Source organism: Ursus maritimus, unplaced genomic scaffold, assembly GCF_017311325.1.
Source record: "Ursus maritimus isolate PB19 unplaced genomic scaffold, ASM1731132v1 scaffold_32, whole genome shotgun sequence".
Lineage (NCBI taxonomy): Eukaryota > Metazoa > Chordata > Mammalia > Carnivora > Ursidae > Ursus > Ursus maritimus.
The window spans coordinates 22,870,359-22,896,275 of record NW_024425786.1 but is presented as its reverse complement, the minus strand read 5'-3'; the positions used below and the strand labels follow the sequence as shown (position 1 = coordinate 22,896,275).

At 57.0% G+C, this 25,917-nt stretch overlaps 1 protein-coding gene across 1 annotated transcript; it reads left to right on the top strand.

Moving 5' to 3' along the window:
* Positions 1 to 205: 205 nt before the first annotated feature.
* On the top strand, positions 206 to 25,176 carry LAPTM5 (lysosomal protein transmembrane 5). The gene is made up of 8 exons (XM_008694492.2): positions 206 to 384; positions 15,565 to 15,658; positions 16,339 to 16,415; positions 17,964 to 18,095; positions 18,756 to 18,878; positions 20,341 to 20,436; positions 22,380 to 22,472; positions 23,760 to 25,176. Exons 1-8 carry the CDS (start codon positions 298 to 300, stop codon positions 23,847 to 23,849), a joined length of 792 nt encoding a protein of 263 aa, XP_008692714.2. The 5' UTR covers positions 206 to 297; the 3' UTR covers positions 23,850 to 25,176.
* Positions 25,177 to 25,917: the final 741 nt, after the last annotated feature.

The following is a 25,917-nucleotide window of genomic DNA, read 5'->3' as shown; positions in this document are numbered from 1 at the left end:
CATAAGCAGGGCGTGTGTCTGTTCATTTACCAAATTGCTGGGTCCTGAGGTGCAAGGACCTGCCCTCCCCAGGGAAGCTCCCCCCCCGCCCGGGGGTGGCAGAGGGCCCGCTGTGGCGTGTTCGAGGCGGGCTGTGGTCCTTCCCCACTGCCCCGCCCCAGTGGTGACGAGCTGGCCCCTGCCTGTCTGAGGGGCAGGAAGGAAGTGAGGAGGGCAGCCGGCAGCTTCCCCTTTTCTGCCCTGCTCCGGGCGCTGCGCTCTCCCTGTCAGTGCCTAGGAGCAGGGGACGGCGGCACCATGTCCCCCCGCACCGCTGCTGTCCGCCAGACCTGCTGCTGCTTCAATGTCCGCATCGCCACCACCGCCCTGGCCATCTACCACGTGGTGAGTGTGCGAGCGGACGCGGGAGGCTGTGCGTGTGTGCATGTGTGTGTGTGTGCGCGCGTGTGTAAGAGGGCCCCGAGCTACGGACCACCCGCCACAGTGGGAGGACCGCCACCCACCACCTCCCCGTGGGACCCTGGACAGATCTCCTCCCTGCTCTGGGCCTCAGTCTCCCCCTCTGCCAAACTGGGAAGGGGCCCTGCAGCCGCCGCCGGGGTAGAGCAGGGCTGGGAGAAGGGGCCTTGTTCCAAGCGAATGGAGCTCAACGACTCCCGAGACTCAGTTTCTGCCTCTGTAAAATGGCACAAAAATAGCAGCCACAAGGTTCAAATGGAACAGCAGCCTGGAGAGGGCTGTGGAAGGCAGGAATGCCTGCAGCACTGTGGGCTGGGACTGTTGCCAGGCTATGGAGTCGGACCTGCTTCTTCCTGCGGGGGGCCTGGGCCGCTGGCGGGGAGGAAGGTGAGGCTCTCCCCTGCGCTCCTAGTGGGAAGGGAGGGGGCTGGATCCTCTTGGTTGACAGCTTGGCACGCCACTGCCCTCTCTCCACCAAAGAAGACTTGAGATCTTGTGCTAATGGGTAGGATGGCTTGCCGGGCCCACGCTCCGGAGGGGGGCAGCCCAGCGGTTCCCCTCTGGAAGCTGGCATGCACAGCCCCGGGGTGGAGCCTCTGTCTTCTTTGAATGCACAGTGACTCTGGGTGAACCACAGCCCCTTGGGGCCAGAGGCGCCCCGCTCTGTCTCGGTGGGTGAAAGTCGGGGTCTCTGCTCAGTCCTGCCCAGACCCATTCCCACCCCCCCACCCCCCACCCTGCGGCCCACCACACAACTCCGAGCCACACCCAGCTCCCCCAGACCCAGGTGCCTTCCTCCTGGGGTGACTCAGGGCCTGTGTTTAACAGTTCTCTCATGAGCCTAGAAGGCCTTCCTCAAAATTAGCCTGAATCTGGCATTCTGGGGGAGCTGCTGTAAACTGCTTAAGCCTGGTTGCATCTGCTTCCTGTCTGGGGCTGGGCAGGTAGGGCTGTGGCCGGGGCCCCGGCCTTCCGAGGGGCGGTGCACCTCAGCGTTCAGAGCACAGGCTCTGGGTCCACGCCTGTGTGCAAATCCTGGCCTCACCGCTTCCTAGCTGTGCAGCCTTGGGCTGCTTCCCTAACCTCTCTGAAGCCCGGTTTCCTCACCGAGAATAGTACTACCTCTCTGATAGGTCTGCTGTGCGGAGCAAGGGAGTTCCTATCCACACGGCGCGTGAGCAGCGCCTGACCAGAGGGAGCGGTTGTTATCAGAGTGCGTCACATGCAACGGCCGGGGTCCGGCTGTCAGACCCCAGAACGCTGGCTGGTTTTGGGAGCTGCTCAGAGGTCGCCTTGCCTGGACCCTGCCAGCGTGAGAGTGATCCTGAGAGATGGGAATGGCACCTTGGCTGTCCCCGCACCAGATCCTTAGGGCCTCTTCAAGCTCTGAGATTGTGGAATGTTCTCCGAAGGACAGTGATGGACGCGGAGGTGTCCCTGTGGGAGGCGGGACCCTGGGCCCTGACCCCAGCTCTACCACTAATTGGCTGTGTGACCTGGGACGACTTTCTCTTTTGGGCCTCAGTGTTCCCTTTGTAAAGATGACGGGTGGGGAGGGGGACTGGCTCAGAGGGTTCCAGCTCCACCCTGTTTGCGGGCCAGACAGGTCGCAGAAGTGAGCATGGTGGGGCAGACGGACGGCGCTGACCTGGGGGCCCCAGCCTGCGTCTCTCTGGCAGCTGGTCTCTGCTTCCACTGGCTGTCGCCACCAAGGAATGCAGGCCCGGGAGCTGCTCTCCTGACATTTAGAGAAGCAGGAAGCACAGGCTTTTATTCACATTTTCTGATATATTTCTGTATCGGTGACTGATTCAAGGTGAAAAAGATATCCCTGCGCTGGCCAGACCGAGTCCATACGCAGGCTGCCTGGGCCCGGCTGTCCCGCACAGCATAGACTTTGTGACTCTTGAAGTTTCTTCTTGATCCCACTGTCTGAGGTCCTCATCTGTCCCTGGTGAAGTGACATTAGTGCCTGCCCACAGAGCTGGAGAAAGTGTGGGCAAGTGATCAGGGAAGCCTTCTTGGAGGTGGTGCCATTGGTGGACGTGTGGAGTTTGCTTGTGGGGAGTATGGACGGGGAGGAACAGGTGCGCTAAGTGTAGAGGCTGATGGACGGTGGCTTGCGTAGGGGACACTACCCAGACCAACCTGGAGGCTTCAGCTTGGGGTGCAGGCGGTGATAGGGGCTCAGAGAGACAAGCTGAAGAGTCTGGACCTTCGCTGCAGGGCACTATGGATGTTTGGGGCTGGAGGATTCCTTGTCGCAGGGACCCAAGTGCACATTGTAGGGGGTTGAGCAACATCGTTGGCCTCTATCCACAAGGTGCTGGTAGCACAACCCCTGAGTTGTGATAACCAAAAATATCTCCAGACATTGCCGAATGTCCGCCGGGGACAGAATCACTCCCAGTTGAGAACCACTGTCTGTAATGTGAACCATGGGGAGCCATGGGATGTTCTAGAGCGGAAGGCAGGAGAACAGAGGAGAAGCCCGGAGGCTGTATGCCCGGCCGAGGCGGTCCTCTCTGGGGTCCTTGGTTGGTTGCAATGAGGGATCATCGTCTGGAGAAGCCTCTGTTCCTTCCCAGAAAGGGCAGGGGCTGGGTGGCAGGTGTGCTGGCAGGGTTTCTAACATCTGGATGGAAAAAGAGAAGCTGCTGTCCAGATGTGTCGATGGCCCAGATGATTGTCGTCATCTGGAGCCAGTCATGGATGACGACTACACAGTGAGAGCTATTCCTGGACTTGGCCTCTCTGGGGAGGGTTAAATTGGGTCTTTGGTGTCCTAAGACAGCGCTACACTTTTTCGGTCATCGGGGACGTTCTGATGGGAGGACCCTCCTGTGTCCAAGGGCTGGAGGGCCTCCCTCAAGGTCCTGCTGGGTTTGTGTAGAGGGTTTCCTCGGTCCCAGGTGATTTCTGACTCAAACTTGCATGTGTAGGGGCGTCAGAGAACTATCTTTCTTTCTTTCTTTCAAATGATTTTATTCATTTATTTGAGGGAGACAGAGAGAGAGACAGAGCATAAGCCAGGGAAGAGGCAGAGGGAGGGAGAAGCAGACTCCCTGCTGAGCAGGGCACCTGACGTGGGGCTCAATCTCAGGACTCTGGGATCATGACCTGAGCCAAAGGCAGACGCTTAATCGACTGAGCCACCCAGGCGCCCGCAGAGAACTTTCTTAGATTGACCTCTTTGGCCCTGGCTTGTCTGACAACCCAAAGTACGTCCTAAGTCAATGGCGGGGGGGGGGTTCCCCAGAAGACCCTTTAGCCCAGAAATATCTCCTTCCCTCACTTCTCCCCTCCAAGATGCCTAGAATTCCATTAGAAATGTGTTGCCCAGATGAAAAGCTTACACCTGCCAAGGAGGGAAGGAGGCTGATGCTGGCTGTCTCTGGGTTATAGGGTCGTGAAAGCTCTAATTTTTTCGATACTCTTGTATTCTCTGTATTTGGTATAATGAGCATGTATTACCTTTTTTTAAAGATGATTTTATTTATGTATTTATGTATGTATGTATTTATTTATAGTATGAGCGGGGGGAGGGGCAGAAGGAGAGGGAGAGAGAATCTTAAGCCGGCTCTGCACTGAGCAGGGAGCCCAGTGTGGCGCTTGGTACCAACGACCCTGAGATCATGACCTGAGCCGAAATCAAGAGCTGGACACTCAACAGACAACCACTTAGCGCCCTGAGTGTATACTAAAGTAAACTTAATTTTAGAAAGGTTTTGGGTTTACAGAACTATTGCGAGCACAGTACGGAGTTCCTGCACGTTCCTCACCTGGTTTGCCCGGGGGCGAGCATCTTACGTCACATTTCTCACAATCGGAATCCCCCTCAACAGCCTAACTCAAGCCCACGCTTTACTCCGATTTTCGCAGCTTTTCCCTAACAGCTTTTCTCCGTCTCAGGATCCCATCGAGGATACCGTGTCACATTTAATCCTCATGCTTCCTCAGGTTCCTCTTGGCTGGGACAGTTCCTCAGATTTTCCCTGTTTTGGGTGACCTTGACAGTTTGGAGGAGTACTGGTCATACATTTGCTCAAATATTCATCAAAGGGGACTCGTCTGATGGTCTTCTCTTGGTTGGCCTTGGATGAAGTGTTACCGGGAGGGAGATGGCGGAGGTGATGGGCCGTTCTCAGCACATCCTGTCAAAAGCGTGGACTCCCGACATGGCTTATCACCGTTGATGGTGACCTTGATCACCTGGCGAAGGTCGTGTTTGTCAGGTTCCTCCCCACTGCCCCTCTCCCCACCCTCCATACTGTCCTTTCTGGAAGAGGTCACTGAAGGAGTGGAGAATTATTTCTTGAGGGCAGACAAGCTGTGTAATATTTGAGATATTTGGAATTTCTCATGGAAGGTTGACCTGTTCTCCTTATTTGTTGTATTATTTACATCAGTAGAAACTCATGGATATTTACTTTATACTTTGGGTTATAATCCAATGTTTATTTATTTGTTTACTCCAGGACTACTTTTTAAATTGGCAAAACAAAAAAAGGAGAGCAACCTCTCTTATGTAAAGGAGTCTGTCTGTCCTTAATGCAGAGAAATTCTGCAACACGCTTTCATTTTCTGGGCCGAGCCCTGGGCCCGGGTCCGGGCCTGGCACCTCCGTGGCCTGTGCCTCCAGGGGATCCAGGCCTGAGGAGAGCCGTGAGAGTGGCTTCTCTGGACCCCACGGGCGCACAGATGAGGGGAGGCCCCGGAGTGGAGGCGGGGGATTCAGGACCGGCTTCTTGGAGGAGGCCGGTGTGGGCGTGCTGAGGATGAGTGGGCCGGTGCTTGGGGCTGCTGGGGAGGGAGCAGCTGGAGCAAAGCCTCGGGGAAGGGAAAGACCCCGTGCTGTCTGGAACACTGAGACCTTCGTTCCGTAGAGCTGGGGGTTAGGGAAGGATGGCGGTGAGATGTGGTGGGGGAGGCTGGACCGAGTTCCTCATTTCTTTCAGGCTTCGGAGCCCAAAGGATGGATGTCTGCTTGGTCCAATCCTCTCCTTTCAGAGATGAGAAAGCAGGGGCCCAGGAAGGTTCCTGGCTTGGTCCAGGTCACAGGGAGGTGGGGCGGCGGCTTGTCCTAGGTCACCGCCTCCAGTACACAGGTGTGGGGAATGAGCCAGTGAGCGAACAAATGAATTCCTTACCTGGCCCATGGGCTGGGGTGGCCCGCCTGTCTGGGAGGCACTTCCCTCAGCCAGTCTTTGTTTCTTCTTTATGGTCCAGCTCACAGGAAGCTTCCTCCTCCAGGAAGCCCTCCTGATGTGTCCTTCCCAGACTCCCAGGGGTTCTTCTTTCTGCTCCATTTTGGGATTGGAAATCAGAGCACCGTCTCCATCGCTAACTTGTGATGCCGTCTGGGCCTCAGTTTCCTCATCTGCTACCTGGGGTCAGGAGTCCCTGCCTCAAGGGTGACTGCTTTGAGGTATTGAGCTGACGTGGCGTCATCGGAGTGAGGGGCTGCAGGCCAGGGCCCAGAGTGGGCTGGGGGAGCAGACCACACCTGTGAAAGCTCATCTGTTTAGGGCCTAAAAATAGGCCCCAACTGCCAGGTGGGGAAAGTCCCGGATGAAAGTCTGTTAGAGCCTCTGTCTTCACGCCCGATGCCCCCATGTAGGGCAGAAAGGCCTCAGTCTGTGCCCTTCTGGAAGGTGTGAAGAGGCCGCGGGGGGGGGGGGGGAGGCGGGAGTGGGGGCCCCTCCCCAGTGCCACGGCCCGGGGGCCCTGGTTGGAACTGAGTTACGCTCCTCATCTCTGGGTTGTGCACCCCACCTTCTAACTTACAAACTGCTGGAGACCCACACAGCTACGTGTGGACACCGTTGGACCCACTGGACCAAGTGGGGCCTGCACGCAAGGTCCCCTGGGGGCAAAGGGAAACATTTCCTGGGGCACCAGGCCTGGAGGGCTGAGGGATGGATGTCTTCGCCCTGTGAGGTGGGTGAGGCTAGGCCAGACCCCGGGCTGGGCCTCGTCCTCTCCCCACTTCCTGGTTCTCAGGCCCGAGGGAAGGGAAGGAAGGGGCTTCTGGGAATGGGACGTGGGTGCTGGTCCCAGCCTTCAGGAATCACCTGGGTTGCAAAGACCCACTGCTGTTAGAGGGCCACAGCTAGGGGAGACACCATTCCTCCCATTCAGACTGGCCCCCACAACTGGCGAGTGGAGTCTGGGGGGCCACTGACGCTTCTCGGTCACCCCCCTGACCCCGAGCACCCCAGGAAATGAGGCTTTTCTTTCGAGCCCAGGGCAGCGGGCCTGGAACCCAGACTTCACTCTGTGCTCACTGCAAGGCCTGCGCTGGTCTCTCATGGGGAAGGGGGCCGCAGAAGCCAGAAGCCCTAACGAGGCAGGAAGCTGAGCATGAGGCTATGCCGGGGAGGGTGCTGGCTCCCTGCCCTTCCAGCCACAGCCCTGCTGTGAGCCCAGGGCCTCCCTCCCCCACCCCCAGCCTCAACGTCCTCCCCTGGCACACGGGGGCCAGTGACGCTGAATTGCAGGGTCATTCCGAGGCTCACACCCAGCACCCCATGAGCACCCCACAAATGGCAGCAAACCCGGGAGCCCCCATTCGGCAGAGGAGAAAAGATGTTTGGAGAGGCCCGTCGACCAGACCGTGGTGGGGAGGGCACACTTCTTGGCAGTGACAGGGGTCGGGGTCACCTGTGAGATCCAGGGGCCTGGCTCATAGAAACATGGAGCCCTCACACAGGGACGCAGTCTCAGCTTCACCTGCAAAGTGGGGAGAAAATGGGACTAGCAGAACTTGCCTCACAAGGCTGAGGTGAGGGTGAAGAGTTGCGCGTGTCTGAGGAGGCCCTGGCCTCTGCTGCGTGCCCCGTGGTCATAGCAGTAGCCATCATGGCGGGCCTTCGCTCCGAAGGTGAAGACGGAATTGACGGTTTTGGGGAATAGTTTGGATGCAAGGTGTTTCCCCAGATACTCAGGAAGTGGAGGATGATGGGGGTTTGGGCCAAGTCTGGAGAATGACTCTGAGTCTCCCCCATGAGGGGCTCCCCATAAGGGGAGATTTGATGACCCCCCACCAATCACTGAATGGCAGAGGCCCCTGGGATTCACTGGGCCAGGAATTTCACAGAAACGCTTGCCATCCTATCTTCTTTCAGAGGGGCTCGGTCTGGAAGGGCAGAGGGCAGAGGGCAGAGGGCGGGCCTTGCTGGGCTGTCACATGTGCGGGGTCGGGGGTCTCTGCCCAGACAGCCAGAGCTGTCTACGGACCAGAGCGAGCTACTCCCCAAGCAGTTCTCCTGTCATGGCACTTCTCCTTCTTCTTTTTAAAAAATTTTATTTATTTATTTGAGAATGAGAAAGTGAGAAAGAGAGTGCACAAGAGGGGGTGGGGGGGGAGAAGGAGAGGGGGGGCAGAAGGAGAGGGAGAAGCAGGCTCCCAGGACTCCGGATCATGACCTGAGCCGAAGGCAGATGTTTAACTGACTGCATCACCCAGGCGCCACCCCCCCACCCCTTTTAAAGATTTTATTTATGTCATGGCACTTCGTACGCTACAAGGCAATAAACCGAGGCACACGCCATCTGAATCGTGTTCTCTGGGAGCTCCCCGCCTTTGGACAAGCTGTCCTTTCCGCCTGGAGTGCTCTTTCTCCTGGCTCTGCTGGTCCCAAAGCCACCGCCCCTGTGAAACCACCAGTTCCCCCACATCTCCTGTATCCCTCCACCAGCCCAGCCAGACGGCAGCTAACATTTCCTGGGGGCCAACTGGGTGCCTGGCACGTGGACGACCCCCAAGTCACAGTCCCCAAGAGAAACTTCTGGCAGTTTCCTGAATGGGGCTTGCCCACTTTTGCTTTTGCTCCTGCCCTTCCCTCTGCCTGACACACCCTTCCCACTGCCCCTTTGGGAGAAAACTTCAAGACTGACTGCTTGGAGCCCCTAGCCCTGGATCCCCAACTCCCAATATTCACCCCCATCCCAGGGCGGCTCCCCACTCCCAGCTCCTGGGGCCCCATGGACCATGTCTTCTGGCCTGGAGGCCTGGAAACCTGATTTATCTTTGTGATCTCCAGGGCCCAACACAGAGTAGGGGCTGGCTAATCTCTCTTATTTTACTTTCGCAAACTTTTTCTTGATGCGTCATTTACATACCACAAGCACACATCTTGATGAACTTTTTACAAAGTGAACACACCCGTGTAACCTCCATCCAGACTGCGATATAGGACAGGACCAGACCCAGAGGTCCCTAGTGCCCCCTCCGCATCACCACCCTTGCCCCACTGGCCTCTTCCATCGTAGGTTCTATAACTAGGCAGGAGTGAGATTACAGAGCAGGGGCTCCTTTGTGTCTGGTTTCCTTCTCTCAACACTGTGTGCGGCCAGCTCACCCCCCCACCGCCCACCGTGGTATTTCATTGCACAAACATATTACCGTGTATTTGCCTATCTGTGGGAGGGTTGCCTCTAGTTTGGGGCTGTTACAACTAGAGTGGCCATGGCCGTGGGGGGCGTGTGATTTGGGGTCCACACACAAGCACTTCTCCTGGTCAGCGGGTCTTTCTGAGTGGGTCCGTCTTCGGTAGCAGACACATGTCACCTCATTGGCTCCTCAACAGGCAGCCTCGCCAGGGGGTGGATCCTTCTCTCTGTTCTACAGATGAGGGAACTGAGGCACAGAGAGGTAAAGTGGCCAGGTGGAGCCAAACAGTGGGGGGAACGGGGGTGGGAGGGAGGACAGCAGGGCAGCAGCCTTGGTGGGGGGAGCTTGGCCGGGGCCTCAGCTGAGCCCGAGCTCCTCTGGGAGGGCCCGGCCGATGATATCTGGGGTTGGCTGGCGAGGTGGCTGGGGAGAGAATGCTGTGGGGGAATGGCCCCCACCCACTTGCCTTGATAAGCCTCCACAGGAAGTATGGGGTGGCAGAGGAGAGGGTGGGGGAGGAGAGCTTCCTCTTGACGTTGACGCCTCTGGTTCTCTTCTCCCATCCTCCACCCAGACAAGCCAGGGGCCCCTAGGGAAAGCGGAGTGGGTGGGTGAGCTTCAGGGAGGGTGTGATGATGATGACGAAGACGAGGACGACGACGATGATGATAATGGTTTAAGTGTGCAGCAGCCCTTGGGTCGCAAGGCCACTAGAGCCGGAGGACACAGGGTCAGGTGGAGTGGTCCTGAAAAGGGAGAGGGGCAGGAAGGGGTGCGCACTTGGGACCCACTTCCCATTTTGCAAACTGCGTTATCTGTCGGGGAGGGGTGGAGGACGTGCCCGGGCCTGGCTCCTTGCACAACCCCTGCCAAGTCACACCCACGCCCCTGCTCTCCTCCGATGTCAGTGGGGGGACAATCTGACCTCAGAGATTCACCAGGAGCAAATAAAGTAGAAGGCTAGGAAAGGGCCCCCCACCGGCAGGCACCTAGTAGGTGCTCACCGAGGGCTGGGTCTCTGTAATTGGTGCCCCCTGGCATCTCAGAGGGTGGGGCTCTGTCCACCTGCTTTGAAGGGGGGAGTCCCGAGCCCCAGGAGGTCCAAGAGGGCGGGCCCACCTTCTTGGACTAGAGAATGGTGTTTGAGCCCCAGATTCGGGGATTTCGTGTCACCACCACCATGATTGTCATCACCGCCATCATATCAAGATGTCACCACGGTCGTCAACATCAGCAGCAATGTCATGGCCCAATTCTCACGGCAGTCAATTACCACTTCCCAGCATGCCCGCCGGGGTTCAGTCTATCACCATCGATCACCCTGCCACAGCCTTGGTCACCTCTATTCCCGCTGCCCGTGTCATCATCACCGTCACCACCATGCCAAACCCAGCCACATGGCAGCCAGTCCCCACCTCCCAGCACCATCGCCCCCGTCAGCCCCACCCGGCCAGCATTTTGTCCGCGACATTCAGCCGGGGCATCGCCAGCATGATGGCCCGGCCACGTTCAGCAGTGCCCCCATTCCTGCCACCGTCCCTGATTTGGCCGCCTCTAGTTCGGCTCAAGCTGTTGGTTGCCCCTCAGAACCGCCAGACAAACATATAGAAATTCTCCCGACTTCCCCCACTGCGGGGCTGCGGGAGGTTGTGTTCGTTATTGAGAAAGAAGGGACGGGCTGGGCATGGGAATGGGAACTGAAACCGGGAAGAAGCAGAGGGAAGAGGTACAAAAGGGGAATGGAGAGTAGGGGTGACGGCGGGGTGGGCAGAGCATGGTCAGCACCGATGTGGTCTTGTTGTCTGACCACTGTCGTCAGGACCGAGGCCGATTCTAGCTCTGCAGCCAACTTCCCACATGAACTTGAGCTGGTCCCTTCGTCGCCCTGGGTCTCGCTTGCGCGCTGGTAACATCCGCTCTCTCGGGGAGGTACATTCCTGCCCACGGACTTCCCTGGATCTGCTCTGGCAGCCTCTGGGCCTCTGCATATGGTGTTCCTTCTCCCGGAAATGCCTTTTCTCATCTCTGTTGGTAAACTCCTACTTATCCTTCAAAACCCTGCTCAAACTTTTCCTATTGTGCAACATTCCCTGAGTTTTCCGGATGGGGGAAATCACTCCCTCATCAGGGCCTCATAGCCTTCTGCACGCCCCTTGTTGTGACTCTGAACACACTGGTCACCCGTGGTTTCCCCCGGGGACCATGACACCTGCAGGCCAGAGCAGGGTCAGTTCTCTGGACAGGGCCTGGAGCCCACATGTGCTCCGGAGTATTTCCTGGATGAACGAACAGAAGGAGTGAAAGGATACCTACACAGATTAATGAATGCTGCCCGAAAGTGTTCATTTACGGAGCACTTGCTGTATGCCTGGCTCTATGCTAACGTGTCTTTTGAACTGACAGCAATCCTGCGAGGCGGGTCTGGTTATTGTGCCCATTTCCCAGATGAGGAGACAGGCTCAGAGAGGTTAGTGGCTTGCTCAGGGACACAGAGCTTGGGTTGGGCCCAGGACCACTCAACCCACACACCCCAGCTCTACTCTGCACGACCTTGCTGCTGAAGAGGGAAGGCAGTGAGTGACACTGTACTGGGGGGGAGGGCGGTGAGTGGCTGCTGTCTCCTGGGCTTGTGGGAGGAGAGGAGCCCTGGCCTGTCCCGGGAGATCGTGGGTCACTGGAAAATGTAGCTGTTTGTCCTGGTGGGTACTGGAGGGGAGGAGGGTGGGGTGACGGGCAGGTGAGGTCCTGGGGCCTGGGACATCTGGACGCCGGGGGGCTCAGGGCCTCTCCCAGCATACACCGCAGGTAAGCCAGGTACTTTCCTGGAAGTACAAAGGCTCTTGGTTAGGGACGTGGGTGGAGAAGTGAGAGCCTCCTGATGGGCAGGGCGCAGCTCCGGGTGGGCCACCCTGGGTGGCCTCGGTGTGAGATGCTATAGTTTGCAAGAGTTCAATCATCCCAGTGGCCCTGGGTGCAGATGGGGGTGCCTCTCCTCATTGACCAGAGTAGGTAAACTGAGGGCAAGGCGGAGCCAGGAACTGGCCAGGGTTATACAGCCATGAGGCAGGGGGGTGGCCTCGTGCCCCAGCTGCCAGTGCCTGAGTGGGGGCGGGGCGGGGTGTCCAGAGCTGCCTGGGGAGGGTGGGCAGGTGATTGGCAAGACCAGGGGCTAGGCCCATTCAGCCCTGGGTGGAGCCACGGAACCTCGGGCCATAGGCACCAGGGTTCAGATCCCTGCTGGGCCACGTGAGTTCTCCTCTCTGAGCCTCTGTTTTCTCATCTGTAAAGTGGGGAAATGTTGCTTCTCTTGCACGGTTTTGGGAGACTGTGATGTAAGCCTGTGTGTGCGGGTCTGAGCGCACAGTAGGTACTCAATAAATGTCAGTTCCTCTCCATCCCATCTCCTAGGGAGCTGAGACTCCTTTCTCCCAGATTGAGGCTGGTGTCTTCTGCCGAAGGTTAGGGGCCAGCAGAGGGTCTGAGGCTGATTCTGAGGTTGCCTGGCTCTGAGACTCGGGGCTCGTGCCTGGCTTCTACGGGCCTCAGTGTTCTTATCTGGCAAACGGGGACAGAATTCTCTCCCTCCCCTTCCAGGACTGTTGAGAAGGTAGAAATGCAGGAAAGGCTGAGCCTCGTTGTGAACCCAGGCGGTTTTTACAAGAAGAGGGCTACTTCTGGCACCTGGTGCCCTGGGAAGAAGCTGTGGGGAGAGAAGGGGTGGTGCCCCTCTGACTCTGCCAGGGCGCTGGCATGGGAGCGGGAAGGGGGGCAGGCTTCAGGCAGAGGCAGAAGCTTGGGAGGTGCTGGAAGGACAGTGGGGGCATCAAATCTAGGGCCCACTGGCCTGGGCTTGAATCCCGGCCCTACCCGTTACCAGCTGGAGGCCACAGGCAAGTTAATGGACCTCTCTGAGCCTCGCTCCCCTCGTCTGTGCAGTGGGGGTGGGAGTTCAGAACAGTCCCTTCGCTGGGTTTGGGAGGATCATTGGGATGGTGAGGCTAGCTCACCTTAGTCAGGGTGTACAAAGGTCCCTCCCCTTCTCTCCCCTTCTCTCCCCTTCTCCGGGTCATAGGATATGGGGGCGGGGAGGTAGGAGGTGGGTACTGGGAGGCTAATGGCAGGATCACAGGCGCAGTGGTGGGGCTGTGAGAGATGTTTAGGGCCAGAATTGAGAGGTTGGGGACAGCTGTGGGTTGGCACTGGTCTCCGAAGTGGGGTGATGCCTGAGATGACAGTATTAGAATTCCCCAATTTTTCAACTCTATTCTTTATTAACTTCTGGATCTGTGTGTGTGTGTGTGTGTGCGTGTGTGTGTGTGTGTGTGTTATGATGTTTGTAATAACCAGAACAGTAGCACGTGCATATAATTTCGAAAGAAATGTAGAGGAGTGTGTTCACAAGGTTTCACTGACAAAGGTGTATGATCAAAACATCCGCACCGTCTGGGGTACAGGCTAGTGGGGGCTCTGAAGTGTTTTGGAGAGTGGGGTGTGAGCGAAGGCTCCAGGAGACCGCTGGGGGACTTGGACTCCAGTCTCCACTCTGTCCCCAACTTGCCGTATGTTCTTGGGCAAACCACCTAACCTCTCTGAGCTTATCAAACAAGCAGAGGGCGCTTAGAAAATAAGTGGACAGAGGCTCTTTCAAGCAACTGGAGCTTGGGATTGTCTGATTCTGAGCTTCGTTCCAGATCTCAGACAATTCTGGATTCTTGGGACTTTCCAAAATCTTCTCTTGCCACACCTGGTAGATACTCATGTGCCCTTCTAAGTGCAGCTGCGTCTTATCTGTGCTCTGCTTGCATCCCCCCAGGGGTGGGGAGCTCACCCCCTCGCAGGATGCCCTGTCCTGTCCGGATGGACGTGCCATCTGCCTCCCTTCCTCTTTCCCTTATTAAAGGTGAAATTGGGGAGGAGAAAGGCTGGAGCCCCAGGCTTCAGGGGCTGAGGAAGCAGCTTTTCTCTCTTGGGGCTGTTTCCTGTGGGTGTCAGCCACAGCCCCCACAGCATCTGCCTTCCGCTCGGAGCTGCTCTCAAGCTTTTTGATGAAACAAAGCCTGTTTTGGTTCACCCTGCACCAGGTAGAGGGGGCAGCTAGAGCGAGCTTGCTTTCTACCCCCCTCCCCCCGGCACCCTGCTCCTGGTACCATTCTGCCACCCCTTGTAAGCTCACAGCAGCCAAAAGCGGATTGTGTTTGCTGAGCACCCACTGCAGGCCCCGGGCTCAGCGCCCTGCAAATACAGTGCAATTTAATCCTTGCTAACTCCAGCAATCGCCAGTTTCCAGATGAGAAAACTCAGAGAGGTGAAATGACTTGCCCAAGGTCGCATACTGACCTGGATTCAGGTCCATCTCTGTGTGACTCTGGAGCTCAGCTCTTCATCACTCTTCTGTGCTATCCCTTTGTGCCCCTTGAACAGAACGTAACATGGCAGGAAGACAAACTGAGACCTGTGTCTGAGCTAAAAAAAACCCCACGCAGCCAGCAAGAGGAAAACAGATGGTGGGTGTTTGGTTGCCTGTCAGCTAAGCATGAATTACTAGTGCAGGGCCTCCCAGAAAGCCAATGTGAACTTCGGCCATATTAAAAGAGGTAGGGCATGCACTACAAGGAAGGAGATAGTCTTGTGATTCTCAGTGCAGGCAGACGGTGCCTGGAGAATTGTGTGCGGTGGTGGGGAAGGGCATGGACACACAGAAGACTGTGAGTTCCCCTGGCTGGAAGTATTTACATAGAAGCTGCATGGCGCAGGAGTCCCGCGTTGGACGGCGGAGGGCACAGATGTAGTGACCTCTGAGGTCCTTTCAAACTGCAGTTTTGTGGCTGGACTCCCGATGTCACGAGGGCCACAACGCTCAGGTGCATCGGATTTGGATGGGGTATATTCGTTTGTCCATCCACCCATCCGTCCGCCCATCCATCCAATACAGTAGCTAGAGCAGTGAACAAGAGAGACGTAAGCCTTCCCTGCCTGGAACCTACAGTCCAGTGGGGATAATAGCGATCATAATAGTGAGCATAGGTCTTTTAAGTGAATTAATCTATCTGGCCCCACTACAACCCGAGAAGGCAGGTATTATTATCTGCATTTTGCAGATGGAGAATTTGAGGGGCCATGGGGGATGGGCTTGACAGGGCTCCCCGGGGAGTCACGGATCAGGCAGGTGCTGCCAGGCCTGTGTTGGTAATTCCAAGAACCTGAGGCTCTAGGATGCTCGGATGCTGTGACTAAGATCCTATAATGTCCAAAGCCTGTTGTCGTAAAAGGGGGTGCAGAAGAGCGGCCCAGTTACCGGTGGGAGCTCTCGGCCCTCCCCAACTTTGACCTTCAGTGGGCACAGTTATTGTTTTACTGAGCACCGGTGTGGTTCCAAGCGCTCTCCTGGGACGTCCTCACTTACTCCTCATAATAACCCTCTTGGGTAGCTACAGACACTCTCCTCATTTTACAGATGGGAAAACTGAGGCACAGAGAGGCTGAGTAACTTGCCCAAGCTCACACAGCTGGGAAAAGGAAGAAGGAGCTTGAGCTGTCTATCTGTACAGGCCACACTTTATCCAGGATGCTGCGTGGACCCAGCCTTCCGGCTGTCTCCTCCAGGATCAACCTCACAGGCCCCCCCACCCCGGACTGCCCATCAGCAGGGTGGGAGGGGGCAGGGGAGGAACTGTGCGGGCCCGACTGACGGATGCTCCATCTGCCCCCAGATCATGAGTGTATTGCTGTTCATCGAGCACGCGGTGGAGGTGGTCCATGGCAAGGGGTCCTGTAAGGTGTGGCAGACGGGCTACCTTAGGCTCGGTAAGTCTGGGGGACTCGGGAGCGGGAGGGGCAGGTATGGGGAGAGCAGGTGCGGGGAGGGGCCCTGGCTCTGGGCAGACTGGCTGGGGTTTGACGCCCTGCCTCTTCCCTTCTGAGCCACAGGTCTTTCCTCTGCAAATGGAGACCTGGCCCCACCCAAGCCTGTAGGTATGAGAGCAGAGAGGAAGGTGCTTTGCAAACCTAACTGGCTTAGGAAGGTGACAGCAGGACTGACCTACTTACATCTGTCAGTGGGTGCCCACCACCCTGGAGTAAGACAGAAACTCCCCACGGGGGGACCCGCCCCTGCCGGCCTCGCTGGCTCTGGCCCCTCGCTCCCGGCTCCAGCCGGGCCCACCACACGGAGCTCAGTTCCGTCTCAGCTGCCCGGACTCCTGGTCACTCAGCTCACAGGTTACCTCCTCAGAAGCCTTGCCTGGCCTTGCCCTGGCTAAAGCAGACCCAGGCTGCCCTCCCAGCCTGCACCCCGTGTTCCCCGAGATGTTCTATGGGCTCTCTTTGTAGTCCCCCGAGACTGAGGACAGCAGGAGGGCGGGGCCTGGGCTTGTGCCTCACTGTCACAACCCCCACACCAGTGGTTCCCAAACTGTGGTCCTTGGAACCTGCGTGGGGGTGCCGGGGCACCCCTGGGCCCCTCACCGTTCTCCCTTGCCTTTCAGCCAACCTGGTCTCCAGCTTCCTGCTCATCGCCATGCTCTTTGTCATCAGCTTGGGCCTGCTGATCGGAGTGGTCAAGGTGAGGGCTCGGTCGGGGCAGGCGAGTGGGTGTCAGGACCTGGGGGCTGGCCACGACCCCAGCTACCCTCCTGCCCCCTCTTCTATTCACACCCACTGTGGGGGGGGGGCAGCGCTGGCTGGCAAGAGGGCGGGAGGTGGGTATTTTGGGAGACCCCTCGTTGCACCCTAGAGCTCTTCATGCTTGCTTACAGTTTGGAAAGCATCGTTTCCATACCAGACTTCTCGGGCTGGAGGCCTTGCTTCCGTGCTAACGCGTACCCTCCAGGGTGCGGGTGTGCCCGCGCGTACTTTGGTTGTAGTAGCTGGTGACCCACACGCTCGGAAGCTGTAAATGCAAGCAGGGAATGTGGACAGAGAAAAGAGGAAGGGTCATTTGGAGGCGTGGGGAGAGGGGGAAAAACGGGTTTCGTAAACAAGGAGAGGAACCAGAGCTAGGGGAGCGTAGACGCACCCGACTCAGTTCCACCCAGCGCGCTGGTGAGAGAGAGACAGGCTGTGGCTCAGCCGGCTGTGAAGAGGAACCGGTGCGTCCCTTGGCCCCCAGGCGGCAGGAAGCCGGGGCCTCACCGCGCAGCCACCGGAGCAGGACCCAGCAAGGGCATCGTCCTCGGGGAGCCGGTGCCCTGGCACTCGCAGGCAGAGTGGGGCAAGGAAGGATGGGGGGCTGCTTTGGAATGCGTCCACCTTGCCCGCACTGCCCCCATCCCTCCCTCAGCGAACAGCACCCTTGCGGAAGCTCTGGGCCCCAGGGAGTGATTGTACCTTGTGCAGGGTGGGTCCCGGGTCCTCGTGTAGCAAGGTGCGTGGTCCAGCTAGAAAAGTGGACCAGGGTGTCCCAGAAGGCCCTGAGTTTGAGTCTCGGCTATTCCGGGGGCCTCCTGAGTGATTTTAGACAGCCACGTGAGAAACCACAAAACCACCCCTTCTGTGATTTTGTCCCCAATGGTGGGTTCATGTGCACTCATACTGGTCATAGTAGTTACTCGCTTGAAGTTGAAGGAGAGGACCTTCAGCCTCGGCCTCCCAGGGCCTCCTACCCTGACCGAACACCCCAAGAGTGGTCCACACCAAGGAGGGTCCCACCGTGGAAGCCGTGTGGGCTTCCCTGCCCCACACCGGACCTTTGCTTATGTTGACCCTTCTATCTCCAATACCCTCCCCATGTCCCTCATGGTTCTTTCCAGATCTAGCCTCAGTGTCCCCACCTCTAGGAAGTCCTCTCTGATGCCTCCCATCCATAAAATGGACACAAAGCCCTTCCCAGTTGGGTTCTTGAAACCCTGCTTCTGGAGGCCCGAGAGCACTTATCTCTATATATGGGGACACTTCCCCGTGTCTCCTGGGACACCAAGACGCCTGGCACTCGCGGCCTGGGTCTTACCTTCTCCCCATCCCAGAGCCTCCCTCAGAGGAAGGCATGTGGGTCCACATAGAACGACCTCGGGCCAGCCGGGAGGGGATGATTCAGGAGAGGGCCATATTCCGCAGGGAGGGAGGGAGCTGCCGGTGAGGGGGGCTCCCTGACGGTGCTGGGCCTCTCTTCTAGAACCGGGAGAAGTACGTGCTTCCCTTCTTGTCCCTACAAATCATGGACTTCCTGCTGTGTCTGCTCACCCTGCTGGGCTCCTACATCGAGCTGCCCGCCTACCTCAAGTTCGCGTCCCGGAGCAGCCGGGTTGTAAGTACCCAGCCCTGTCCCATGCCCCCCAGCCGGCCCGCCTGGGGAGGTGGCGGGGGCTCTGTCCCCTGGGGCCCCTCCCTTGTTGACGAGCCTGAGCCCCATCAAATCACACCAGCTTTCTTCCTCTGTGAGATGTGCCCGCGAGGGCTCGCCATCCCCGCGTGTTGGGGGCATTCCGTGAGGAAGGTGTGCACAGGGTGGTCAGCGCGTTGTGGGCACTCGGCTCATATCAGCCACGCGTGAGTTTACACTGCAGGGAAGGGCGCGTGCCCATTTCCGTGCCCAGCCCCTGCTCTGTCCCTCTGGAACCAAGTGGAAGGAAGGAAGATAAAGTTGATTAAAGCCGACAATGAGCGTCCACAGGGCGGATGCCCGTGACCGAGGTGCCAATACGTGACTCGGCTCCCCGAAAGTTACTTTTCGGACTTTCCCTAACTGTTGTCCTGGAGGAGACTGAGTTGCTGGCCCCGGGCTGGGCATCAGGAGACCCTGGTCGGAGGCCAGGTCCTGCCGCCGGCCCTTGGTGGGAATGTCTGAAAAACGGGCATCCATTTCTTTCTGGGTCCCGTGGTCTGGAAAGGCCCCACAGCACGGGGACCTCTGGCTTAGGGCTTCATGGCTGATGTGTCTCCTTCCTCCTGCCTTTGCCCTCCCGAGGGTCCCTCCAAGGTCCCGCTGATGACCCTGCAGCTGCTGGACTTCTGCTTGAGCGTCCTGACCCTCTGCAGCTCCTACATGGAGGTACCTACCTATCTCAACTTCAAGGCCATGAACCACATGGTGAGTGTGGGCCGGGGGCCCGTCCCCATCATGGGCTGCGTGGCCTTGAGCGAGCTGCTTCCCCTCTCTGAGCCTCCGTGCCTAGGCTGCGTTCCCTAGATGGGGAGCTCAGGATGTGAGACAAAGGGAGGAAGCCCGGCAGACGTGTGATTTTAGGGTGGCCTTGCCCGATCCCAGAGGGAGCCCTGGTGTGTGAATTGCATTGCTGAAATACGAATTTTTCATGCATGGAGAAAGGGGCGCTCAGCACTTCTCGGTATGGCCCCGAGGCTTCTCTGCACAATTTTCGGGCACTACCCCATATAACTAAAGAGGATTAGATGACTTTTCCAGGTCCTCTGTCTACACCCCTTGATCATGATAACCAGCCTGGCCTTTAATAAAGAGGCGTCCTCAGACTTTTGCAAATCTCCCAATGAACAGCACTGAAGTGTATAATTATCCTACCTTCCGCAATGTGGTGTCATTGTATGAGTCAACACACGTACAATACATAAAAAAACGGGTCATTTCCAGGCTCACTTGTTACCTACATGACTTCTCCCCACACATCAACCTTGAAAAATAACGTCACTGTTCGGATAGAGCCTTTGGCATCGTCTTTGATATAATCGCGTGCTTTGGGTTTAATGTTGGATTTAGTATTTCGCTCTGAAGAGTCTATAAGCGTAACAGAAACTAAACACAGCCCACAGTCTCATTGCCAACATTAGAAATTATTGGGGCAATCAGTAAATGATTTTGTGAAGTTCATGTTTCAATTCTATATGTACTCCTCAGGCGTGATGAGACTCTTGAATCAATGAAATATCAAAGTTGAAGAAAGCGAGGACGTCCATCATAAAAACACACACACTGAGAGAAGCAGAAATAAAAACTTTCTCTAAAGAAAAAAAAAAAAAGAAAGAAATAGTGCTCGTTTTTGAGAGCGGTCTAACAAATTCTCCCCAAACGTCGTGAACTTGAAACAATGCACAGTTGCTATCTCACGGTTTCCGAGGACCGGCAATTTGGGAGTGGCTCAGCTTGGCCATTCACACTCAGCGTCTCTCGTGAGGTCTCCCCAGAGATGGGGATGGGGCTGTGGATGCCAAGGGCTTGACTAGGTCAGGAGGGCCCCCTCCCAAGATGGCTTGCTGGCTCTGCTGGGGCGTGCCTCCCATGTACGTCAGGACCGGGCGGGTCTGTCAGTGAGCCCAGCCTCTCGAGAAGGGCCCAGGCAGCTGGGGGCCGGGGGCTCCGGCCAGGTAAGAGCCAGCGGGGCGGACATCCGCTGCACCTGCTTGCCTTGGTTTGCTCGCCTGTCACAGGGGGCTGATGGTAGGTTGCGCCTGCCACTTAGGGCCCTGGCAGCGGTCAGCCAGGACCGTGTCTGTGCCACGCCGTGTCATTCCTCCACGTGTGGGCACTGGAAGACTTCCTTGCGGGCAGAGGCGCTGATGGGGCCCCCAATCTGTTGCAGAATTACCTCCCCAGCCAGGAGGGCGTGGCTCACAGCCAGTTCATCAAGATGATGGTCATCTTCTCCATCGCCTTCATCGCTGTCCTCATCCTGAAGGTGAGGGGCTCCCCATGCGGCTCTGGGAAGGGGGGGAGTCCGCGCTGCCCAGGCCCTCCCAGCCAGACCCTTAGGAGGCAGGGAAGTCTTCCACTGTCTTCTGCTGCTGCCCTCCCTGCTCTTGGCTCCTTCCTCCAGCCCTCCTACACCAGCTCCTTGGACCCCACTTTGGATTCTTGGGGACACCCCATTGAGAGGGAGGGGATCTGTGAAGACCGCCTGCGTTCAGGTGTCAGGGACTTGATGTGTAACTCAGGGAGACCCTGATCCAGGGAAGGAGGAGCAGCTCTGTCTGAAATGAGATCCAGAAAATCTTGGATATGAGTCCCAGCTCTCCCCTTGCTAGCTGTGTGGTTGCCTTTCGAGTCACTTCTCTCTGGGCCTTGGGTCTCATCTGTGAAGGGGACAGAATTAATATTGTTTTGCCCCTGTCACAGTTTTATGTGAGTCAGGCACCAAAGCGTAGAAGAGTCCTGAGGTTATATGACTAGAGGTTTGGTGGTGTGAAGGAGGGAGGGGAATAGTTTTATTCTTCTCTGAGGTGCTTAGGCCCAGAAGATAGAGTCCCATGTCAGGTCCCCATTCTTAGAGAGATATGACAGACTGCAGAGTGTCAATAGCGGCACAACCAGGGGGGTGGAGAGTAAGAACACTCTGCCACCTGAACGAGTCAAGGAAACCAGGGCAATTCAGCTTGGAAAGAGGTGACTCAAGGAGTCTCCAAATACCCAAAGGACCCTCATGGGGGTGTAGAGGCCAACACTGGGGCCTGTGTCCCAGAGCCCCAGGGAGGCTGATGTCGACTTAACATCAGGGTGGATGGGCATCAGAAGGAAGGGCTTTCAAGAGTGTTCTAGTCTAATTGTGAAAGTAACATAGGATCACTGTAGAAATTTGGAAACTACAGATGAGCAGAAAGAAGGCAGTCAGCTCACCACCCACCACCACTCAGAGAGCAGCACCCCGGATCCTTGGGCGCATTTTCTTCTCAGTCTTTCTGTGTGTGGGGGTGTAACCAGACATCACTGCCTCCTTTTACTGTGGCCCGAGCAGCCTCTGCCGTCACCCAATGCCAGCCTGGAAACGGGACTTCCCTCCTCCGAGCCTTCCCTCAAAGGACGCGCTTAGTGCAAGGGCTTTAGTGAAGGGCAGCGAGAACTTTCCTAAAGGCTTGGGGGAGCCAGCATGGGGCAGGGGGGGCGCCGTTTGACGTCATACACTCTCCTGGAGAGCGACTCCCCTTGGCCCACCGCACAGCTCTGTCTCCCCTGTCCCTCCCGTTCTTTATCCCCCTGGCGGAGGGGGGGGAGTTCTCTCTCTGTTCCTCACTCTGCCTTACTGGCCATCCTCCTCCACCTGCCTCCTACTTCACTCTTCTATAATTCATTTTATTTATTCCTGCCACCTCTGAGTCCCCATCATGGGGTTCCATAAAACAAGAGAACTTCCAGAAGACAGGACCCACCCTCCCTCCTTAGGGGGCAGTTTGAGGGCAGAGAGAGACCTGTTGGCTGTTGCTCCTTGAACAGGCCCCTGGGGGCTTCACTGCCCACCCTGGTAATCCCCCCAGTGCTTGCATCCGGTGCTAAGAGAAAGCAGTTGCTTACATCACCTGCCGTCTCAGGAGGCAGTGAGCTTCCAGACCCAGGGGTGGAGAAGAATGATTGGCAGGACCATTGCCAGGGAGGCTGGAGGGGGGCCAGATGGCCCCCAAAGCCCCCTTCTGTGCAGGGTCTGGGGGGCGGTGGAAAGAGCACTACTTGGAACACCTGGGACCGGCAGGTGAGGCGCCCCTCCCCCAGGACAGGGGGCTGAGCAGCAGCAGCCGGGCGCTGCCTTCCGGGCTGAGCAGGGCTGCCCAGGAAGTGCCCAGCATCTGTCCCAGGCCTGCTGGGGCAGGGGACCGGTCTGCAAAGCACAGTCTGCCCCGGCTCTTCCTCCAGGTCTACATGTTCAAGTGCGTGTGGAGATGCTACAAATTCATGAAGTACATGAACTCAGCCGAGGAGAGGAACAGCTCCCAGATGCCGCAGAAGGTGAGCCGGGGGGAGGGAGGGTCCAGTCCCAGCCCTGCCACTCCCTGTGTCATCGGGGGCATGTCTCTCTCCCTCCCTGGGTTGCAGTTTCTCCCCTTGTGAGATGATGGGAGCAGAAGAAATGTGAAGATCTCTTTCGACTCGGATAGTCTAGGATTCTATTCCCTCATTCATGCATTCACCATCTTCTGCCTCTTACTCTTTGTTGGCATTGTATCCAACCCTGGGGGTACAAAGAAAACGGAGATGCCACCCCGTCCTAGGGGAGTGTAGAGCCCACTTTGAGTCCAAACACAGAGATCTGATTGCAATGCAGTGTGCAGCAAGGGGGAAGTGGGAGCATTGAGGAGGTACCTGGCCTCATCTGGGGTATCAGGGAAGGCTTCCTGGAACGGGTGGCACCTGACCAAGTCTTAGACTTTCAGCTGACACGAGTTAGCTGGGAAAGGGGAAGGGCCTCCTAGGCAGAGGGATGAGGTGGACTTAGAAGCAGCTCGTTGGACACATGGTGGGAAAAGTGCAGCTGGTTTAAATTTCTGGCGTCACTTTCCTCATCTGTATGATGGGGATTGTACTAGTCAAGACTCTTTAGGTTGCAAGTGGCAGAAACCCAACTCAATCTGACTTACGTGAAAAAAGGGTTTATTAGCTCCCAAAACTTGAAGGTCCAATGTAGGTCTGGCTCATGGAGGCTGGCTGAGTTGTAACACCTGGATGTGATCTCATCCTCTCCTTCGCTTGACTCTGTTTTCCTCAGTGTGGGCTCCATTTTCAGGCAGCCATTTCCTCGTGGTGGCAAAGTGGCTGCCAAAACCCCTAGGTTGACATCCCACCCTCTCAGCAACCCCAGCAGAAAGGCCCAGGAGCATGTCTGAGCGACCAGCTTGGGTCACAAGTCTATCCCCAGACCAATGATGTTAGCCAGGGAGGGTGAAGTTCTACTTTGAGTGGCCACACTCAGGTCTCATGTCCTACCCCGGATCTGAGGGGTGGGAACAATTCTTCTGAAAGCATGTGGACAGAGAAGTTTTTCCCAGGGAAAATGGTGCATCATTTACACCACAAGGGGGCTTGAAACTGGACAGGCAGAGGCAATTCTGTCCCCTGTAGGAATAGACACTGCACATGTCTCGGCCATGCAGTGTCTAGCGGAGGAAGTCCCCAAGGTGTGCTGGTCATAACCATTATCCATTTTGCCAGAGCTGGGGGTTGGAGCCCGTTGACTCCAGGTTGGAATCCTGGTTCCTTCTGGCCGGTCCTCAGCCCCCATCTCTCTGTTACTCCCAGGTGGTCCTGCCGTCCTACGAGGAAGCCCTGTCTCTGCCGTACAAGACTCCGGAGGGGGACCCAGCACCACCCCCCTACTCAGAGGTGTGACGCCCGCCAGGCCCCAGCCCCAGTGCTGGGAGGGGCGGAGCTGTCTCGCAATCCGCTTCTCCGCTTTGGTGGCCCTTGTGGCCCCGGGTGAACCACCCGGCTGACTTCAGGACAACCCGCTTGTGTCCCCCTCGCTGGCCTGCTTTTCCCATGGGGCCTGGGAGATGCTCACAACTGGGTCCACTTCAGGCTGAAAGACTCCCTGAGGCTCTCGGAAATTCGGTCTAACAACTCTCGGCTTATTGGGATCGGCCCCAACATTTGTTTAAACCATCCGTCATTCCCAATTCAGTGGGTTTGGTTAAACAACTTGCCACTTGACCCGTGTAACCACGTGGCTGAGAAATGAAAAGCACGCTCCTCGGTGCAGGGAACTGGTTCGGTCAGACCGCCACTGTCACTTGCCCTGGTTTTGGACAGCTGTCCGCTCACGGGGCAATGCAGCCAAGTCACCATCCCTGGGTCCTCCCTGCCAAACACATCCGTCCAATTCCTGCACATTGCTGGTTTCAACAATTATGGACAGCCAACCACCAGTCAATTCAAACCAGGGATAAAATTCAATAAGAACAATAAAAATCAAATTAGCCCCAAACCATTCCCTTCAAGCGAATCCAATAACTGGCTGCCCCCTCTGGTCAATTTGGTACTTCCGAGAGGCTGAGTAATTTCAAGTGCAAATGAAAATGGAGCAGTTGCCCAACATCATCCGGCAGCTACTTCCAGGAAATAACAGGTGTTCCCATCACCGAACGGTCCCGACAAACACACAATTGTTTTGCTGAAGACAGACGATCGTCAGCAGCTGTCAGCCACACACGGTCAGTGTCTTTGCACAATGTGGGATCCACGACGAGGGCGGCCTCAGGCGCGGTCGTCTCCAGCAGCGAGCTGCCGCCATCCCACAGCGGTGGCCCATTTGTCACCAACTTGGGCAGCGGTGCCTCCGTTCCGCCAAATGCTCATGCTTAAGCAGTGACTGAGCCCCGGCATCAGGCGGGTCCGTGGGCTGTGGTCTGTGGACCAAATTTACGTGTGTGTTCGGTCAAAGCAGGCCGACTCTTTGTGGGCGCGCGTGGCGGTGGTGGCCGAAGGGAAGGTTTGGGTCCCCACACCCCCTCTTTCGCCTGTTTCCCTGTGGGCTGGGCTTGCTGAGGGAGCTGATCTCAAGGCGGAGATGAGACGGCTATGGAGACAGGTTCTCTGGGGCCTGAGAGGGGGGTTCAGAGGGAGAGGGCCGTGGAAGAGGCTCCCCGCCGGCACCCCCTTGTTTAATTGCTTTGTGTGTGACGGGGAAGAAGTTTCAATAAAGCAGCACCACGCTTCACTTTGGCTGATGTGGTTCTTAAAATGTGGTGTAGGCAGGGCTGGGGGCTTGCCTCCGTTTCCCGCAAAATGCAAGCATGCACACAGACACATACGCATGCACGCACGCGTGCAGCATTCATTCATTCCAGAAACTCACAGGGGCCACGTCCAGCTACAGTATCATGACCCAGCACTGTTTCTGATCACCGGTCACGGACCACGTAAGTACCCTGATGTCTCCCCAGAGATGGTGTGAAGCCCGCTCACCTGGAGCTGGGTCCTGTGCTGGGTGCTGGGGGGGGGACCGTGATGGGTCAGACTTGCCTCCACTTACCCACAGTCTAGGGTGGGGGAAGACAGACCTGTAAAGGACAATGATAGCCCATGGCCAACACCACGATAAGCAAAGTCCCAGAGACCCCTACAGTCAGCGAAGGCTTCTTGGAGGACCTTTCACCAAGCAGAGCTGAAAGAATGAGCGGGCAGCAGTAAGCAAGGGGGGAAGGATGTGGAGGGCCCCTGCGGAGCTGCGGAGAGGACCTATGTAGGTCGGTGTGGTGGCACGTGGGGATGGGGAGCCTGGCGAGGTCTCGGGCCTGGGTCGTGCAGAGCCTTTGCATTCATGACGGTCCTTTGGCTGTAAGCCCACCTGGCTCACTTCAGCCAAGAAGGGCATTTGCAGGAAGGAGATGGTTGCAAGTCACAGAAACCTTAGTGAGCCAACTTAATTAAAAAAAAAAAAAAGGTGGTTGTGATATTT

Coding starts and splice junctions, on each gene's coding strand:
- LAPTM5 (XM_008694492.2), top strand. CDS start 298: ATGTCCCCCCGCACCGCTGCTGTCCGCCAGACCTGCTGCTGCTTCAAT. Junction 16,416..17,963: donor TGCTGATCGGAGTGGTCAAG/GTGAGGGCTCGG, acceptor CCTCTCTTCTAG/AACCGGGAGAAGTACGTGCT. Junction 18,096..18,755: donor CGTCCCGGAGCAGCCGGGTT/GTAAGTACCCAG, acceptor TGCCCTCCCGAG/GGTCCCTCCAAGGTCCCGCT.